At 44.7% G+C, this 21,299-nt stretch overlaps 1 protein-coding gene across 3 annotated transcripts; it reads right to left on the bottom strand.

The window, feature by feature from the left end:
• Nucleotides 1-7,433: 7,433 nt before the first annotated feature.
• LOC144738137 (uncharacterized) lies at nt 7,434-19,728 on the bottom strand. Of its 3 annotated transcripts, none has more exons than XM_078621078.1 (3): nt 19,647-19,728; nt 19,145-19,230; nt 7,434-12,562 (listed from the first exon to the last, which is right to left on the bottom strand). In XM_078621078.1, exon 3 carries the CDS (start codon nt 12,520-12,522, stop codon nt 10,522-10,524), a length of 2,001 nt encoding a protein of 666 aa, XP_078477204.1. In that variant the 5' UTR covers nt 12,523-12,562; nt 19,145-19,230; nt 19,647-19,728; the 3' UTR covers nt 7,434-10,521. The 3 variants fall into 3 exon arrangements, with proteins under 3 accessions (XP_078477204.1, XP_078477205.1, XP_078477206.1); XM_078621079.1 differs by lacking the exon at nt 19,647-19,728 and adding an exon at nt 19,518-19,639; XM_078621080.1 differs by lacking the exon at nt 19,145-19,230 and having other exon boundaries at nt 19,647-19,704.
• Nucleotides 19,729-21,299: the final 1,571 nt, after the last annotated feature.

Genomic DNA, 21,299 nt, shown 5'->3' with positions numbered 1-21,299 from the left:
TTGTCTTTGCTCGCCACACCACTTTCTCCTGTGTCATTCTGGCCATGATAGGTGCAGCTTCCAGTGAATCTTTGTGTGTGTGTCTGTTTTTTGGTGTGCGTCAATGTGTGTCCATCTCCCTGTCTCCTTGCCTGTCTGCATATCCCTCTAACTACTCCTCTGTCTAGATAGTTGGTTTTCTGTATGCTCACGTGTCTATCCTTCTATCTTTGCCTCTCAATCCAAATCTCTGTCTGTCTGCCAAACTGTTTATCTCCCTGAATAACTGTCTTACGACCTCTCTGCCCGCCCAACTATATTTTCATGTGTCTGTTTTTCCACGTGTATGCCTTTCTATCTATCCCAGTTTTCTGTTTGTCTGTCTCCTGATCCCCTTATAATTATTATTGTAAATAATAATTTAACTTATCCAAAAAATCCCCATTGCGTCGTAGGACTAATTTCCAGCCTTGGCGGGTTTTTTTGTAAGTGGGGAGGAAACCGGAGGCACCCGGAGAAAACCTCACGCCTTGTGGGAGGGTGCAACGCTCTATCCCCCACGTACAGAAACAGTTGGCGATGAGTGCACACTCACTGGAACCGCCGTCGTGGCAGCAGCAGTGTAGCCACCATCGCTACCTCCTAAGGCGATGTTTTTTCCCGATATTCCTAGTCGTTTGCAAAATGCGAAAAGCGACATAACAACAATTGCGCCTCTACACACATCGACATTTCGGGCGATCCGAATATTTCTCTTTCGGAAGTGCGACGTCGCACGGAGTGACAGCTGGCTTGGAATTAAAGTGGGGGGGGGGGGGGGTGACGCCCGGTGACGTCACCATGGGGGGAGCACAGGGAGGCGTTTTGACATGAGTTCGGGAACGTCAACACGAGTCGATCCTCGATTATCGATCCGGCTGCTTTCCAAGGTTATCCGGCCGCGGTACCGGGCCGATCCGGTGAAGCCGCCAAAACCTCTGCAAAGGCTGTGCGCGAGTCCGGTGATAGGCAACCATGTGTGTGATGAAAAAAAGTAGCTAGCCTTGATTTCAGTGTTAAATATTATATACATTATACACTACATACAACAACTTCAACAATGAAAATACTGAACGTATATACATCTCCCCATGCAGAGTCTCCGAGATTCTAGTGATAAGTACGGTACAGCAAACACAGTAACTTTTTAAGGGAGGATATTTATTTTTGTATGTGAGTGTGATTGTGTGTGAGTGAGGGTGAGTGAGTGTGAATGAGGGTGTATTTGAGTGTGATTGTGTGTGAATGAGGGTGTGAGTGTGATTGTGTGCGAGTGAGAAAGAGTGTGTGAATGTGATAGTGAGTGTGTGTATTGCATGTGAGTGTGAGCGGGTGTATTGCATGCGTATATATTTGTGTGTAACACAAACCCGAACCCTCCCCTAGGTCGACTCAGCCTCAAATGAGTACCTGGTGCGATGTGTAAACATCGTCATTGTGGAGACAAAGGCGACCGGGTGTGGTGATGGCCACCCACCTCCTCGTGTGCCGTGCCGGCCTTCATAGGTGCTCGCTAACAGCGCTTGCCCCAAAAGTCAGTTGAGGCTATACGGGGGATCTTTGTCTTGTAATGTGTGTAACGTGTGTGTGTGTGTACACGGGCGTGCATCCACGCACAGTAATTGGAACGTGCAGTTAATCTATCTGGTGATACAGCGACCTCTGCCTGAAACACATGTTGGCACAGCGACACACAGACACATACACGCGCATATATACAGCAACACACACACACGGGCACACATATAGCAGCCCACCCAGACACAATGGTAAAACCAGCAACACACATACATACATATAGACACACATACAGACAGCCATACACACATGTAGCAACACACATACACACGCCCACAGAGACATCAACACACACAGACACCAATACATTCAGATATACTGTATACAGCAACACAGGACAAACGGACATACAGACACACATACATACATGCATCCATACAAAGACAGACACACACACAGAACGAACACACACACAGAACGAACACACACACAGATACACATCCTGTTCATACAGTCGACATTATAGACTGCCCCTACGCTCACTCAGTTTAATAACCATTGCTACAGTCTACATTATAGACTGCCAATACGCTCACAAAGCTTAAAAACTAGGCTACAGTCTACATTATAGACTGCCAGTACGCTAACTGAGGTTAAGAACCAGCCTACAGTCGACATTATAGACTGCCAGTACACTAACTCCGATTAAAAACTAGGCTACAGTCTATGTTAGTGTTTTTTTATTCACTTAATTTGTAAAAAAATATATATCTCCGTGACTTTACTGAAAGAACCAAATAATTTCCCAACCAAGATCCTCCAGACTTGCTGGCGCTGTCTTTGCATCCAGCCTCGCCGACACCCTGTCTTCACGTCGAGACTTGCTGACAGTATTTGTACAAGTGAGAATTTTTTAATGGTTCTTGCGTTACAAGCTATGGGCTTATTGTGGAACTTGGAATTTTACACCTCTAATGCAGACTCTGCTCCTTATTGATCTCCTCATGCGCGTTTCAGTTTCAAAACACGTCAAACGCCTTCAAACACAGTGTCCTTAACGGGGTTTTTAATGTGTGTTCTCTGGCGGTTGTGAAGATTTGATGACCGTGAAAACGTCTTACCACACAAAGTGCACCTGATGGGCTCCTCTTCTGTGCGTGTTCTCTATTGTCGGTCAAGATTTGATGACCGTGCAAATGAATTCCAAGACTCAGTGCACAGTCGTCACGTCCCTTGGACGAGGGGAGTTCTGCTCTTGGTGAGGTCACAAACCAGATAGGGAGGCGCTGACATTACCCACTCGTGACTTTGAGGTGACGTCTCCAGAGGGGTCTTTTACATATTTAAACATGTGGTAAGCAGTGGGATATCGATGGACACGGTTAAGTTTTATTTAAAGTTATTAAAATTCAATAAAACCTAGGCAAGGATACAAATCAGTAACACAAATCCATGATGCATTTCAAATGTGCTCTTAAAATTACCTCCTTGCTATTGTAATGCGAGCAAGGAAAGAGGTTGCGGAGTCTGGGTCACGTGAGGAGAAAGAGGAGTCAGGGTCATGTGAGAGAGAGGATTTAGGGGGAGAACCGGAAAGGATCTGGGAGTGAAGAAGGAGTGGAAACAGGAGGAGGCCACGCTGGGCAGTGGCGAGAGGGTGGCGCGATTGCCACGTGGTGGAAGGCCACGGCACCGTCGGCCAGCGGTGTACGTGGGGCACAACAGAGATAGTGGGCGAGAGTTAGTGGAGTAGAGCTAGCGGAGGAGAGCTAGTGGAGTGTGGGAAGCTAGCCGGGCGTGAAGAGCTAGCAGAGTGTGCGGGGCACACAGAACAGCAGTGTGGCTGGAGAGCGGAGCAGCGGTGTGGCTGCAGACGGAGCAGCGGTGTGGCTGCGGAGCGGAGCAGCGGTGTGGCTGCAGGGTGCACGGTGGAGGAGGTGCGGGTCTGAGCAAGGACGCCGTAGGGGCGAGAGAGACAAGAACCCGAATAAAGGACAACGGAGATCTACACTGTTTGAAGAGTCCTTTATTACATTATGAAACGGATCAGCAGACACGATGTCTCTTCATTTATCGGTCTCTTCACGAAACAAATAATTTTTTCTTTCTAGATTTGAAGTTTTCGTGACAGCAAGGATCCATAATCTTTGGTTCTTTCGGTAAAGTCACGTCGACGCAGGCATTGTATCTCACCAGCCGTTGTCTGCCACACACTATTAATCAGCTTAACTTCCGCCCCCGACTCCACACACCGGCATCCCAAATGGATGTTACTAATCAGCTTAACTCAGCTTATCTATTAATCGGCTTAACTTCCGCCCCTAAGTCCACACACCGGCCCCCCTGCGTCCTAAAAGGACGTTATAAATCAGCTTATCTCAGCTTAACTCCCCCTCCCGACTCTGCACGGCGCCCCCCCCCCCGGCATCCCTCCTCCCTAGCTCCCCCCCCCCTCTTACCCTATATAATCGCTTGTCACAAATAGCTCTCTCTACTCACTACAGTAATTTTGCTGTGTCTGTTCCATCTGATGACGGAAGCTTGTATTGCCTCCGAAACGTCGTGATTTAATTTAGTTATTTTCATTTGATTATTTTTATAAAAAAATAATTATTTTTCATCTACGTGACTTTACCGAAATCAAATTTTAATCTAAATATAAATAGCAGCCTTCTGGGAGTGCATCATTGATTCAGTGCAAGCCACCTGTGGACTGGTATTGGTGTGTAATGTCTCAACAGCAGTCGGGCTTGCTTCAATCGATGGTTATTTATAGTCCTAGTTCTACAAAATAAAAAAAACATGGAATACAAAAATTCGTGTTGTGGAGAATGTATCTCCTATACGTAACTTGTAAGTGGTATGCCTTCAAAGACAATGGCTTGTTCCAGAGGCAGATGCTTCCTGAATGACGAAAAATACCCCTTGACCCATATCACAAGAACAGCTCTCACGTGAGTTATCTGTACAGGTTACTTCCAAAACACACACTTTCCCCTAACAATCATGTGTTCCGGTGTGCTTTACAAGTGACGAATTGGCATGTTCTGGTTACGTGACAACCCTTACTAGTTGGCTGTCGGGTGGTGGCGGGATTTAACGACACCTTTATATATTTACGCAATCTTACCCAGAAACCTCTATTATGTACGTATTCCATGTTTGACCCTGATAGACAAAATGTTACATGTACGCACAAAATCAGACAAGTATTAATTAAATTATTCTAAATTATCAATAGGCATATTGCCAGAATGTAATTACTGCACTGAAATGTACTTCATCATGTTATATCGTATTTACAAGAAGTTGATCTATGTCAGATGAGGCCTACACCTGCAGCATTCAGATTGAGCGAAGCCAAGGGGGAGTGCATTCTATTTTTATTGCAGAGGTTCAAGGTTCAAATCTGACAGGCATCCCTGGTTCGTCCAGGAACATTAACTACAAATATGCACCGTCTGCTTAACAGTTGATTGTAAAACATTCAAAACGAGGCGATTGCATGCTGGCATTGTGGTTAAAATTTGGCAAATTCGAAACATTACCCACAAACTTGATTTTAAGCTTTCGTGACTGCAGGAATTACTCTTTGGATCTTTCGCTTCGGGGTGGATTCATTGACATGCAAATTTCTCTGCTCCAGCAGCAGCCACCAGCAGACCCACCTCTCTCTCTGCCCACCCCCACCCCCTCTCTATTTAAGGCCTCGACACAGAGGCATTGGGTCTCTGTGTGTCTCTCTGTCTGTTGTCTCTCTCTGCTTGTGTCTGTCTGTGACTCCGTGTCTGTGTTTTGTCTCTCTCTCAAATTTAGTTCTACCTGATGACGGTTGCTTGTGTTGTAATCGAAACGTCGTACTCTATTATTTATTTGATTTCTACGTGACTTTACCGAAAGAACCAGAGTATTACCCACAAATAACACAACTGAGATTACACATCAATCATCACCCCTACTAACAGACGCATGCCCACATGCAGGCTGGTGCAGGGCCACCTTATGCCACACAGAGGCAGCTGCCACTTAGGGTGCTTGTTTAACAGTCTTGAAATTAAAAAAAATGTTATTGTATTCAATTATGGTAATAAAAAATATATTCACATGCGATGATGCAAATTAGCCTCAGCTTCGTTGTCTCGCGTTGTATTGCCTCGTGATGATACAATGAAAAATGTCTAATTTTTTTTTAATGCAAATTTAGAAAATCTGTAAATTTATGCAATTGTAGTGACTGAATATCACTGTGGTGCCAGGCTTGCGAGGTCACGGCGGATAATGTGTCATTATGTACAACCCGGTTACGGGTCGTAGCACCAGCCCTAGCGGGGCTTGGGTGAGTGCTGGTTCGTGCGCAAGCACCACGTGCAGTGTGCGGTGCGACTCGCGGTGAGGGAGCGAGAGTGTCAGCCAGCCAGGGTGACGTTGGGGCATGATACGCTGGTTGACCTGCCGACACGTGACCGAATATTGGAGGGGGGGGCACTGGTGGACGGGGGATCCTGGGCGGTCACGTGGTATAAAGGAGCCAGCCCCAGCCGATATAACGGGGGCCTCGTGGGGCTCGAGGTTCTTCGGGTTGTTGGTGAAGAAGATCCACGTCAGGTTGAAGAAGCCTCTAGCCACGCGGTCCGGGAACCAGCTCGTGGTTAGATTGGCGTTCAACACCCGAGTGTAGGTTACATTATATTGTGTTGAGTTGATGTAAGTGTTGCTCCTATGACGTCTGAGACCCAGTTGGACTCACTACACAATTATGCAAATTAGGCTCAGCTTCGTTGTCCAGAGTTGTATTACCAATTGTGATAATACAATAAAAAGTGTAAATGTATAAAATGCAAATATATGGAATTAAGTAAATGTGTGTAACTATGCAAATTATTCAGCTTCATTGTCTAGGGTGTATTACCAATCATGATAATACAATAAAAAGTTTAATTATGCAAATGTATGGAATTCGGTAACTGTGTAGAGGACTAGTTGCGGACATGACGTCACGCTCGCTTCCAGGGGCGATGACGTCACGGGAGTTCGTGGCGGGGAGCGGAAACGTGAAGGGTGGGTGTTAGAACCAGGGGTGAGAAGGTCTGTAGAAAGGCCAGCGAAAGCGCTAAGAGTGGCTGCACTCCTCGGCCGGCCGAAGTTGGATCAGCCCTCGGCCGGCACAGAGGAGGCAGCCCGGACAGCCAGCCGAGCCAAGGAACAGACCGTGGGGAAGGTCCGAGTAGAGGACCCAGCCTAGGACCCCTAACCCCTGGGAAAGTGTTCCACCCTTAATGTTAAGTTGGCGTAAGCCCTTAATAAAACACCGACATAAGCTCTTACTTGGAAACTTGCCTCCGAGTCGTCCGACACTTCTCAACAAATGTATGCAATTATGCAAATTAGGTTCAGCTTCGTTGTCTAGGGTTGTATTACCAATTGTGATAATACAATGATTCTCGCTTTAACTTTTACTGATTCTGTTTTAGTGTAATTCTGTCAGGTCTCAGAATTCAGATCTCACCGCAGGATACAGTTCTTACAATTAAGATTATTGTGCATTAACTTAGGAAGGAACCAATCAGATTCTTCTATGTTAAGCAACTTTAATATCTAAAAACACTCTAATATGCGAACACACTTATGATCAGAATCGTCAACACCGTACTCCTGAAAATGTCCTACTCATTGATCCGTACAATTAACCCTCTATGGTTACATTTGTTAAAACTGAGTAACAGAATAATCGGCTAACTCCTCAGAGTAGCGCGACCATACACAGCGATAGGAAAAGTCATTAAAGAAATGATAATCTTCATTCGAAACGTGCTAAAGAAATATGCCTAATGGCAAAAGTAGACAAATGAATTAATTGGTAAGATTATGCAAATGTAATAAACGACTTCCACGATGACTCTGGACTGGTGTCATTTATTAATAGAATGTCTGCACAGCTCCGCACTCTCTCAGGGCAGTTCTCTTGCTTTCCCGTCCGCTGCTGCGCTCCATCTTCCTCTCGCTTTCTCTCCCCGTTCACGCCGCTAGCTGTCGGCGTGCCCGGAGAGGATACGGCTTTGCTGGAGGTTCGCCACATGGTCGTTGGCGAGAGGTAGAGCTGTGATGCAGTCCGGACCCGAGGCTCCCACACCGACCCCAAGTCCTCTCCTGCCTCCGCTTATATTCCCCCCGGCGGAGCTGAGCTCCGCCTACGGCCACGCCCCCTCGTGGAACCCTCTCGATGGTTCCCGAATATTCCCCGTAGCTCCGCCCGTTACCCTTGGCCGAGATTGAATTCCTACTCCAGATTGGATACCGGTTACCCAGCGGTGGCCGTGCAAATATCCCCTGTAACCCCCAGGTGGCGCTCACTCATTACACAATTAACAAAATGTCCTGAAGCAAGTGTGTGTGCTAGGGTGCCTGTTTGGCTAACAGATGCTTATTAATTGGCTAATGGGACATCAATTAATTCGCGGGAAAGATTTTGTGATCAAAAGAAAAATCTCAACACAACAGTATTCCTGTGAGTTTGTAGATTCGTAACATAGATGCTTATAAATGTTTAGTGTGTCATCAACTAATGTATTAGTAAGGCTATGCAATTAATGAAATCAAATGGCTAAAATACTTCTAAACCACCGTATTCATGTAACGCAATGGACAGATCAATGCTTTTCACGATCGTCTATTAGTTAACGCACTACCTTGGGATGCCAACCCTTTTCGAAACCAAGATAACTTTTTGGAACAATCTTTATAGTACCAAGCGTGTTATGTGTCTGGGTGTCTTCATGCTAACTATTGAGTTAGCGGCTTCCGAGGTGCAGTGTTCCTTGTACAGAAAACCTCAGGCCTCCAGCAGGGGCGCTGGGTTGGCGTGTGTCAAACACATGGCGCTCTCGGCTGCTTTGTCAGTCTCTCTCCACCGCTGGGGTGGTTGCCAAGTCGGCACGCTGGTCACGCTGTCGACGGTGCCCGTGCTGGCAGGGATGATGGGTTTGGCTCCGTCTGCGTCGATGTGCGCGATGATCCCGTCACCAGACACTGCTCGCAGCTCGTCCGCTGGTTGCCGCACGTCACCCCCCTTGGCACCAGACACTGTTGATCCTTGTAGACTGTGGAGCGACTTGGACAGACAGCACCTGTCGTCTCCCCCACCCCCCTCTAGAGTCCTCTTCCAGTTGTCTGTACGACTCGTGCTGCACAGAGGACACGCTACAGATCAAGTTATATCGTTCCATGTCAGTCTCTGATCCGACCCTCAACTAAACTTCGCCTGTGGGTTGTGATTTAAAGGGGCACTCTCACGAATAGCGGTTTTCCCTCGAAGGGTTGACTTTGATTGGAGCAATCGGAATGATTGTCACTCTATGATCGCATGTGTTGGTTGTACACAGCGACCTCGCCACCGGGAATAGTAATGCCACAGCACTCTTCCCCACGTTTGTATTGTAAGACTGCGAGTACCAGCCTTGGCTGGCAGAATCTCTCAATGACACAAAAATGTTTTAAAAACTCTCCGTGATGCGTGGCTTCTGCCGATACAGAGCTCCCTATCAATTTGCCAGTCACGAGAAAATCCCCGGAGCCTGCCACTCGCAGTACTGATTTCTGTTGTTGCGTTCTTGCTTAGATCTGAATTTTTCCACCTCAGGCACTTTCTTATGACAAAGGGGCAGCTGTTTTCCTTTTGAAATCGCTTGGGCTATTTGTTGTCCGGATGTCTTTATTACCACGTTTCCGTTCACGTTTTGGGCAGCGTTCCCCACGCTCCCATCACGGGTTGGAAGTGTTACATTTTTTTCGCCTCAGACTCAAAAAGGGGCGCTCTGGCATTTGAAGTCGTGACCTATTGTGCACGGGTGTGCTTGCTGTAATCATGTTTTCTGTCCTCTCAACACAGGTTGGAAGTTAAACAATTTTTATTTATTTTACACCTGTTATAGCTTGGTACCGTACCACTTTCCAGTTGACTCGGCAAGCGACTCAAAGTACGTTTTGAGCAGCGTTCACAACACTCGCGTCGCGCTTTGTAATTCTTGATTGGTATTTTATATTTTAGGGGGAGGCGCCCCCTGCATACGTAATTTACTGCTACCATGTTTTGTTAGCTAATGGAAGACAAAGGCGGTTGGTGAGGCTCTGATCCTGTGGAATACATATTATCTTGGTCGTGTGATTGACCCTAGGTCTAAAACTTTCATAACTATTATTTGGTTCATGCTTAACCTTTGTTCCCCGTCTGTATCGCCAAGGATTCTTGCTTCTTATTATCAAGTTATATTTTGATATCCCGAGCTTGAAGATATAAGATTCTAACTTTACTGTTGTATTTTAAAAAACCCCAGTCAGCTCGTAATGATTAACTACCCTTGGGTGGATTTCGCTGTCGGGGGAGGTTCGTGACTCCTGCTGTTTCCATCTTATGTTTGTTTTATTGTGGGTTGTTTCCTTTATGGAGGCCTTCTCTTGAAGTCAACTTGGGATTCCCGCAGAATATGATCCCCCCTTTGGGTTTGGCGTTTTTTATTACATTATATGACTTCTCAGTAGGCTTGTTATCCTCCAGCTGTCTTTTGTGTGGCAAGTCAGGAGGAAACAGGGGAGGGGTGAGGGTGACTCACCCTTTCCGTGCCCCAGCTCGACAACCCGATCAAAATTATTAAAAAATATATGCAGAATCACTCTTAATATACATTTTTGGAAAAGGTATACAGACAACATGCTCTTCAAATGTTTGTGATAAGATATGATACAAAACTCTGAGTTACTGAGGCGAATAAGCAAGCACCATATAAATGCTAATATTATTATAACATAGTGAATGCTTGGGAGCTTATTGGTTCTGGCTCCTGGTGAGAAACCTACCCAACCCACAGGTCCGCAAATGCTGGCTGCTCTTACTCTGCAGGTTGAACCTAGGAATTGAGAGTTCAACTTCACGTTATTTTCATTAAAGGCCTGTGACAAAGGTGAATCTATTGGAGCTTCATTGTCTCAAGCTCACACATCTACCGGGTCTCCATTTGACTTTGTATTGTCTAAAAAGTCCACCCACACCTCAACGTCCACAAACTCCTGGGAGTTGCCTCGCTCTGCCTCACAGTCAGAATTCTCCTCCTGCTTCACGTTGCCTCCATCGATGTGAAGGTCCAATATTGGAGTTGAATCTTCATGTTCACATTTTATCATCACTTCTTCACTCTTCACCATCACTTCTTCACATTTGACCTTCACTTCATCACTCATCACCATCACTTCTTCACATTTTACTTTCACTTCTTCGCTCCTCACCATCACTTCTTCACATTTCACCTTCGCCTCTTCAAATTTCACCTTGATACATTTGATAGTGTCCAAGCTAGTATTAACTTCTGGTTCTTTATTCAGGAGGGATGGGCTCATTGCAGCACTTTGACTTTCACAAGTCGATTTCAGACTACACTCCTTGGGGATGTTCTGATGCCTGTGTGTTCTCTGGTGTCTATGAAGATGTGGTGAATGTGAAAATGCCTTCCCGCAAACAGTGCACTTGAAGGGTTTATCCCCTGTGTGTATTCTCTGGTGTATTTTAAGATTTGAGGACTCTGAAAATGCCTTCTCACACACAGTGCACTTGAAGGGTTTCTCTCCTGTGTGTGTTTTCAGGTGGCACTGAAGAACTGATGACCGTCCAAATGCCTTCTCACACACAGTGCACTTGAAGGGTTTCTCTCCTGTATGTTTCCTCTGGTGCCTTTGAAGACTTGATGACTCTGTAAACACCTTCCCACATACACTGCACTTGAAGGGTGTCTCTCCTGTGTGTGTTGTCTGGTGTATTTTAAGATATGCTGACTCTGAAAATGCCTTCCCACACACACTGCACTTGAAGGGTTTCTCTCCTGTGTGCGTTCTCTGGTGTTTTTTAAGTTGTGCTGACTCTGAAAATGCCTTCTCACACACAGTGCACTTGAAGGGTTTCTCTCCTGTGTGTGTTCTCTGGTGTTTTTTAAGATTTGATGACTTTGCAAATGCCTTCTCACACATACTGCACTTAAAGGGTTTCTCTCCCGTGTGTGTTCTCTGGTGGATCTGAAGATATGATGACAATGCAAACGCTTTCCTGCACACACTGCACTGGAAGGGTTTCTCTCCTGTGTGTGTTGTCTGGTGTAGTTTAAGATGTGATGAATATGCAAATGCTTTCAAGCACAAATTGCACCTGAAGGGGTTATCTCCCGTGTGTGTTCTCTGGTGTATAGTAAGATATGATGACTGTGCAAATGCCTTCTCACACACATTGCACTTGAAAGATTTCTCTCCTGTGTGTGTTCTCTGGTGTTTTTTAAGATTTGATGACTTTGAAAATGCCTTCTCACACACACTGCACTTGAAAGGTTTCTCTCCTGTGTGTGTTCTCTGGTGGCTGTGGAGATCTGATGACTGTGCAAATGCTTTCCTACACACACTGCACTGGAAGGGTTTCTCTCCTGTGTGTGTTGTCTGGTGTAGTTTAAGATGTGATGAATCTGCAAATGCTTTCGAGCACAAAGTGCACCTGAAGGGGTTATCTCCCGTATGTGTTCTCTGGTGTATTGTAAGATATGACGACTGTGCAAATGATTTCTCACATACATTGCACTTGAAAGATTTCTCTCCTGTGTGTGTTCTCTGGTGTCTTTTAAGATGTGATGACCATGCAAATGCCTTATCACACACAGTGCACTTGAAGGGGTTCTCTCCCGTGTGTGTTCTCTGGTGGCTCTGAAGATTTGATGACTCTGTAAATGCCTTCTCACACACAGTGCACTTGAAAGGTTTCTCTCCTGTGTGTGTTCTCTGGTGTTTTTTAAGATTTGATGACTTTGCAAATGCCTTCTCACACACAGTGCACTTCAAAGGTTTCTCTCCTGTGTGAGTTCTCTGGTGCTGTGTCAAATTTCCAGGACGATCCGTGCTGTTTGCATACTGGTCGCATTGTTTCCTTTTTGTACCGAGCTGCGCTGAGTGACTTTGCTCCATCAGACCAATCCCGCAGAGGAAGCGTCAGAGGAAGCGTCAGCTGCCGACAGAAAAACATGTCCACACCATCTTCATCAGTATCGAGGCACAGAGGAATGAATATATACAGTCACATATAATATACACGTCTATACATATTCATAATGAAGTTGAAAATATTCCCCAATTCATAAAACGGGCTGTTAAGGCACACAATGAGAGGGCAAATGGTCATAAATGCCTGGATGCCCTAGTATCTTCAAAATGAATGTTTACCAAAAACTCCAAGCACACAATTTCGGCTGTCTAGCTATGAAAGGAATATTTAAGAAAAAATCAGCTAACATAGCAAAGTGTGTTGAAAATAATACTATTTGTATTATGCAAATATGCATAAATTAATGTTCAATCGAAACTTTGAGGTGTAAAGCCAGGCTGAGATTTGCTTGAATGCTCGGATGAACAGATCTAACTTCAGCTGCATGTGCTGAGATATTTTCCTGACCGTTTCCATTCTTACAAAAAGTTCCAGAGGAAAACTAAAATAAACTATTCTATTTATTTTAGCTCCTTGTTGAATAGTTAATATACTTTACTGCAAATACAAATTTGACACTGTCACACACTGGCATGGTAAAAAGGTGGTGGTGTCCAGAACCACGCCTGGCCACCTTCATCTGCTCAGTATTAATGCTTCCTCACTTCACCATGTAATTAATTTAAGATTAATCAAAATAGCAGAGGTCCCCAATAAGTTCAGCTTTCACTTACACCATGAAACACGATTTTTGTCTCTGGGTAGCAAGTGTTATTTTTTTATTGGTTATTCCTAAAAAGTATTCCCCACAAACTTTGCTTTTGTGACCAGGACTTTACATTAAGGAATGAAACAAATGCATATGTTTTCTTATTGAAAATAGGTAAATTTCAAAATATCAGTCCTGGTCACAAAAGCAAGGTTTGTGAGAAGTCATTTTCTGTACTTTTGAGGCATAATCAATTAGGAAATAACACTTACTACCCAGGAACCAAAAAAATGTGTTACACAGTGCTATTAATGGAGTGGATTATTAACTTTGCTTTTGTGTCCTGGTCACAAAAGCAAAGTTTGTGGGGGAATATAAATTGTACGTACTTTTGAGGCATAAGCAATTAGAAAATAACACGTACTACCCAGGGACAAAAATATATATTTTTGTTACGCAGTGTTATCAATCATGTTTGCTGTCGGTGATAATCAAACTAATTGTTGAGTTCATAATGCAGTAAAATAACTGCACTACAGCTCCCGACAAAAATAATCTCTTAAATACATACATTTAACATGGATCATTAACATATTCTATTTAAAAAAATCCACCATTCATGACGAAATAGAAGTAAGCTTATCACAATGCTAATGCCATGATAGGTGCAATTTAAGGCCATGTAAGTGTGGACTCCTTGTCAGCAGATAATGGGAATGATCCAGGTGTCAAGGGATAACTGACAGATGAACCAACTGTGCTCCCCACTGTCTTGCTGGGTTTTAGGAACCCAGCGTTCCACTCATTCATGTGGGCGTCGCTCTCCCTACCTTATGGTTGTTGCAGAGCAAATATATCTTAACTGCCTTGCAGCATACCTCACGGGCCTCCTCCAGAGGCCAATATTGACATGACTGATCCCAGTCATCGGCGATTCCAATCACCTCCACATCCTCCAATCTCTTCTCTAGCCAATGCCATGCCTGTTTAGCCCCTAATATATGGACTAACAGAAGCTGCTTGAGCATGCGGTAACTGGAAATGCGGGATTCATGACTGAACCAATGCAGCCTAGCCTGTCAAAGAGACTCATGATTATATTCTATATTTATATATGAAGGATCTGTAAGCTTAATACAAAACAGTCTGGTTGAATTAAGGATGAATCATAGGCACTCCAGCCTTCATTGTATAAGCCAGCACAGATGGTCATTTAAATAAGAGGGTCGCGGTGGCAACACACTGAGTCGGACGGTCCAGGCCTCCCTTTTCCTGGCGACAGACTCGAGCTCAACCTGGGGAATTCCAAAGTGTTCCCAGGCCACTGCCTGATTATTCATGGAGAGTTGAGCAGGTGCAGTGTTGTATGACATTAAATTCCCAGGCAGGTGATTTATTTTTGTCGAACATTTGCAAGGCCCCATTTCATGATGGAATTATCAAGCCACAGAACAAGATTCCCTAATTCCATCTCATTAAGTAGCCATTACCAGATCATCAGCAGATGTAACATGGTTGACCAGCAGGGTACAATCCTTTAACTATAACCAGGCATCGATTAGCGTATCATTGTAACCGTAACGAATGCAATGGTTTTCATATGACCATTGAGAGCTTCTCAAACTACATAGTTATTGAAGATGCTATGTAACGTAAAGCATGGGGCCAGAGTGAATTTCTGTCACAAGCCAAGTTGAAGAGGAAATGGCTCCGACTCCTGGTCACGCAGGTTTAGACCATCCTGCCCAATATCATACAAATCCTCAAATAATGTGAACAGAGGCATAGATTTGAAAACAAATAACCCAAAGCCCCAAGCCTCTTCATGGTATTATGGGCCTTAATTAAATCAAGAATGCAGATATCTAATTTCTGTTGAAAATCCGTACGCCTTTGCTGTTGTCAATAGACAGAAAATACAGCAGTCCCTTGTATATAGTGGAGGTTATGTTCTTGGAAATTGCAGCGCGAAAGCTAAAAGCGCGATATTCAATACTTAAGCCTTACTGGAGTGATGGCGTTAGGTAAATGTCAACTAAAATTTCCAACATCACAATTGAAGTACTGTATTCCAAATAAACTAAGCAATTTAAATAAACATGGAGAAACTGTATACAAAAAATATTCAAAGACAAAAAAATAGTATAAATCTATGAAGATAAATCAGACTTTGCGCTTGTGTAGATTTTTTTGTGAATCAAATTGCGCCAAGACACCCCAAACTTTCCACGTGTACTCACGGGTGAGTTCGTGCGTTTTTTGCACTATTTTTAGCTTACCTGCTCACACCTTCAATACCTAGACCACTTGCACACACCCCCTCCCCTTGCTCCTTACCTCCCTCCCTCCCTCTCTTTTTCTTGCCATGTGTTAAAGCCCGGGGCATTCTCACTACTTCCAGTTTGCTATAAATGCAAAAACATTATGACATTTCATATACTACAATTCACGCACTCACCATAACATAAGTGTCTTCACTGCACTGCTATATTTGTTCTCATATTTACCACGTTATCCTTCCCTATTATCAGCCCTGCGTTTTTGCTACCAAATGCATCCACTTCCGGCTCCTTACTGTCCTCTCTGCACGTGCACAGCTCACCTCTAACACCCACTGCAATATTTACGTAGCAGCATTACTGACCTCCTACATAAATATAGATGTTATACAACAGCTACGACTAAATACGTCAAGTCTACATCGCCTGGTAAGGAATAAAAAGCATGCAAATACGCGCACTAGCGTTAAAATAATCATATGTACACACACCACCACACACATACAATTAATACCCACGTCAAGCACTGCAAACAATTATTTCGTTCCTTTGCGGCTGTCTTTACATTCCTACAATGATTACACATTCAACTATAATTTCCTTAATCTCTATATAGCATTCACTCACACACTTTGACCTCTACCTATAATGTTCCTCGCAAAAAACGTGCGCTTCTCTTCACCAAAGCCGATTACAATAATTGATGCCATTCGTGCAAGTGCTGCAATGGCTGCACCTAGAGCTAATGAAACGCCTCAACACAAAGTTATACAGCATGCTGCCTGTGCTGCACCTACAGATTATGAATATCCTGAACACTAAGAAGTAAGAGCATGTTGCCAGGGCTGCGCTGGCTGCACCTATTGATAATGACACTCCTGAACACCAAGAAACAGGACGACATGCTGCCAGTCTTGCGATGGCTGCACCTACAGCTTATGTAACTCCAGTACAGCAAGAAGCAAGACAGTATGCGACCAGTGCTGCTATGTATGCACCTACATCGAATGCAAATCATCAACAGCAATGAGCTACACAGAAAATTAACACAGCATAAATGGTTGCTGCCACAGCTAATTAAACTCCAGTCCACCAACAAGCAAGGTAGATTGCAAACAGCACTACAATGGCTGCAACCAGGTGCCTACCCTGCAGCCAAAAATAAGTCTTTTCCACACATTCCTCACTTCAATTAATCTTCCGATTCATTAGTTGCCATTGGTTCCACGTCTACTTCTTGCAGATACTACCATGCAATGACATGGAAAGGAGACCCTCCAGGGCTATGCTGCAACTGTACCATGTTCTTTGGGTCTTTTGGTAAAGTCACGTAGATAGGTTCAAAGAAAATAACAAAAAACTACGTTTCGATCGCAACACAAGTGGTTGTCATCACGAAAATGGGTTAGCCTCGAAAGGCAAACTGTTTATAAAGGTTTACATAGGGGGGCATAGCCCAAGTGTGTCAGCAGCATCAGCAGCATGGGCGGGGCAGCAATGCCAATGCAGCAGCAATGCCAATGCAGTATGTTAATATGAGATCGGTGAGCGGCCTCCACGGCAAGCGCGCTGAGGTGGCTATGTTAATGTGAGAGATTAGCATGTTAATACTGGTAGGAACCTCCTGGTTACACCAGCCCACAGGGGATTATTGTGTCCGTCCGTCTTGCAGGGAGAGGCTGGGTGGGCAGGGAGGGGCTAGGTGGGGAGGGGAGGGTGGGGAGGGGTTGGGTGGGGCTGGGTGGGGGGTGGGAGGGGTGGGGCTGGGTGGGGAGGTGCTGGTCACCCCGTGGTGCCCTTATAAAACTCAATGTTTAACCTACTCACGACGGCTTGTGCCCGCCCTCACAGTCGGGCATATTTGCGGAATACACCACGCCACCGTTGACCCTGGCCATTCACCGAGCAACCCAACGTTCCTACCAGCTCCCTCCGCAGGAATGTGTTGTAAGATCGCAGAGCCGCCACCACCTCTAGATTGGCGGAAGGTGGCTGTGTTAGTGTGAGAAATTTTACCTGTTCATGTAAAATCGGAGAGCTGAAAATAATAGCTCACATCGGAAGATGGTAGGATGGGAACATCACTGAAACTGGTTGATAACGTCCTTCCAAGGATTGTTAAGTGTGTACCGATCTTCTCAGTTGAAATTGGGTCTTTGTCTGAAAAAATGGATGGCTTCATGAACGAATCTTTGTTGATAGCCAGTGGGTTTGCAAAGTACTTTCGTCTTAGAGAAATTAATTTCGCATGAGCCCACCGCATTAAGACAATGATCAGCCATGGCCGGGGTATTTGTCCTACCGTGTTTCAGAGCTGCCTTATGTTCACGAACGCGGTACGATACATGTCGCTTAGTTTCCCCAATGTAACTACTGCTGCAGACACAGCTTAGTTTGTAGACACCGGGGTATTTCATGTCAGGGATCACATCCCAAAGAATATTAATTCCTGCAGTCACGAAAGCTTTAAGTCAAGATTTAACTGTACTATGGTTCAGCTGTCTACAATTAATGACCATCCTGAGCCTATTCATGTATTGATACCTGCCAACACTACCTATGCAAGCCAATTCCAAAACAACAATAGAAGATATAACTCATGCTTCAAAATTACATGTTTTGGCACCAACCAACTCATCCCAACATCTGGCTACATGCCCACATTTAAAGTGCAGGGCCAGGTACATAATCGCATTGGCAGTCTGCTGCCACTATCTAATGACCAACCTACATTACCACAGATCTACTTGCATGTCTGACAATAGGTGACAGGCTCAACAGCATTGCAACAATGTCATCAACACCAAGATGCAAGTCCTGTAAGGTGATGATGGCTACAATTTTCTACTTCGCCTAACTGACCCAGCAACAGGCTTGCCAACACAAAAGAAGATTTCTGCCATGGACTTCTTTGTCTTCAGGATCATGGTGCGAATCGGCAGCTTCAATCTCTTCTTGATATGCAAAGAGCTCTTTCACCAATTTGCTGTCGACATGTATGCCAAAATTGAAACTTCATTCGATTAAACCCACCAAATGGCAAACATCCAACATTGTCTATCCTGAAGCTCTCCAAGGGCAACGGATTTAAAAGCTGTCCTCATTATGAAAGAAACAAGCCCTGCGATTGTATACCACAACCAAAAAACTGTGACAATATACACATTTACAGAATCCATTGGCAGAATTCAATCATTGTAATAAAACCAGCATTGCAAGATATTACTTTTAATTTTTGATTACTGAGACCTGTGCAAAGCCAGGTAACTTAGATAGTTCTGAATACGATACTTCCGATGATGTTTGTGCATGAGTGGGGAGCGGTAGTGCAATGGTTAGTGTGCTGCGTTATAAACCCATCAACCTGATCTATAGTCCCTGAGAGTCAAGCCACAACATTTGGCTGTCGCCTGATGAAGCTGGTTGTAATTTCTGGCGAAACGTCGTACTCAAATTGTACATTTTGTGGCTTGGCTTCCCAACATACAACAAGTGTGCTGTACTTGTGACAAATTGGCCACGTCTTGTTTACGTGACAACCCTTACTAGTTGGCTGTGTCGGGTGGTGGCGGGTTTAACGACACATTTATGTAGTTAGACGATCTAACCCAAACAAACCTGTATTATGGATGTATATTTAGAGTTTGCAAGTCTCTCTCTCCCCGTGGTCGCGTGGATTTTCCTCCGGATCCTCCAGGTTTTCCCTGCACATTTAGAGTCAACATCACCACGCGTTTAGAGTATTTGACATACATTTTACACATTTCCACACGTTAAAAACCACTTTGTTGTGGACAGGTCGCTTCTGAAAAAGAGCGTTGTAGCTCAAGTGGGCTATGCCTGGTAAAATAAAACTGAAGAAATGTTTTGAAAGAATAAAAAGTTTCAAAGTAGTGAGCCAGGTGAAGACAAATGAAACTTAAGCAGAGAATTAAAGCAAATGCAATCAGGCGAGGGCAGGAGGCAAGGCCCCGCGTTGTAATGTTCCAACCTGGACATCGATTCCGTACTCGCTGCTCCTCAATTGATATCCCTACGAGAGAGATAGAGGAGCGAGGCTCTACCTGGGTAAACAACAACAACCACCACCACAACAATAACTACGATGTGAACTTCTCACCTCGGATCTCAGTGAGCGCGCAGAACAGCAGCTTCCTTGAACTTCCTGGTATCTCGAGACGTCACGCGGCAGCAGGAGGTGACATGACGTCACTTGCGGGGTTCAATATACAATCCCCTGACTCAGGGGTCTCAAACTCGCGGCCCGCGGGCCAATTGCGGCCCTCGGGACGATATTTTGTGGCCCCACCTTAATATGAAAGTTTAATGTTAGTGCGGCCCGCGAGTTTTACATTGTAGCAACCCCGCTGTTAGCTGCTGTGTGGGACAATGTTATGATGTTCTGGTTTCCTACTGTGTGCCTGTCCAGTGCATGTGAGTGACATGGGGGGCGGGGTCGTGTGTGTGTGTGTTTGTGTACGTGTGAGAGTGAGCCGGGAGAGAAAAGAGTGGCTTTGGATGTGCGGAGAGCAGGAGGGTGAAATTCATAGTTTTCCGCCCTCTTTCGCGCAGGTCATGATGTATCCAGTGCTTCATTTGTAAATCACAAGGTGCCAGAACGCTAAGTACATATGACAGCGCAGGTACGACGAGCACAGGGCCCGGAATGCACATACAACGATGCTTAAAACAGCACACACATGCCACTTACAATGCAGTGGGACTTATTTAGGCTATACTGCAGTGACGGTATCAGTCTTTGTGTCAGTGATTAATAAAGTGGCATCTTGAGCAAAGGCGACTTCTGTGTCCAGCAGAGAAAACGAACGGAACACACACACACACAATTTGTTAAATTGAAGGCAAATGCAAGGGACACCACGGCTCCTTTACGCAAACGCTGCGCTGTGAGGTTTTTGGAGCTTCTTTACGCAGACGGATTATTCTAAACCGCAGCAGTTCATAACACGTCATTGAGCTAATATCTATATTTTACAGTCTGGGCTGTTTTACATTATTATTTACACCAGATATGTGTGGATGAATTTTAATGATTTAAATTCTCTCATCCTCTGGTGGTGACATTTACTCACCGAGCCACAGACTGTACATGACGATGTGCATAATTATTTTGATTCATCTTAGAAGTCTGCATTTGTTATTATTTTATGAAATTGTGATGCTGTTGTTAAGAAAGCTTTATATATAACTTATTAGATTATCTTGTTATTGCGTGGCCACAAATTAGTAATTCATCCACCGATGTCAACAGGGGCTCCGTAATTTTCTAGTGATTACATTATATTGTTATATTTTATTTTAATCATTTCTTTAATATTCATATTTTTTTCGATACGAGAGGTACCGGATCTGCTCAAATAATTCCCGGAACGCAGGCAAGCCAACACACCGGCACAAAGTAAGAACAAAAATGTATAGAAAAATGTGATGATGTGACTGAAGGCAGCGAAAGCCCCGACAGTGGCCAGCAGCATTTGAACCCCGTGGTCACACAATGACGCTGCCTCATATAGTCCTCTCCTCTCCCTCTTTCGGCTCTCCACTGTGCGCGCACCGGAGCGCGTCAAAGCGCAGATCCACAGCTCATCCCGGCTCAGATCCCCGTGCTTTGAACAGAGAAGCGTGTATAGTAGCAGCCGCTACAGCTGTGTCTGCCTGTGACTGGAGTGTGGGGACGAAATCTGATGGGAACGCATTACCCCCCCCCCCCCCCATAATCTACGCATGTGTTGTTACCGGAAAAAGCGGAAAT

The sequence above is a fragment of the Lampetra planeri genome, chromosome 78, assembly GCF_965212315.1.
Source record: "Lampetra planeri chromosome 78, kcLamPlan1.2.h2, whole genome shotgun sequence".
Lineage (NCBI taxonomy): Eukaryota > Metazoa > Chordata > Hyperoartia > Petromyzontiformes > Petromyzontidae > Lampetra > Lampetra planeri.
The sequence above is the reverse complement of the archived record's forward strand: the minus strand, read 5'-3'. Positions and strand labels throughout refer to the sequence as shown.

Excerpts from the sequence above, each read along its gene's own strand:
- LOC144738137 (XM_078621078.1), bottom strand. The coding sequence starts at position 12,522 with ATGGAGCAAAGTCACTCAGCGCAGCTCGGTACAAAAAGGAAACAATGC.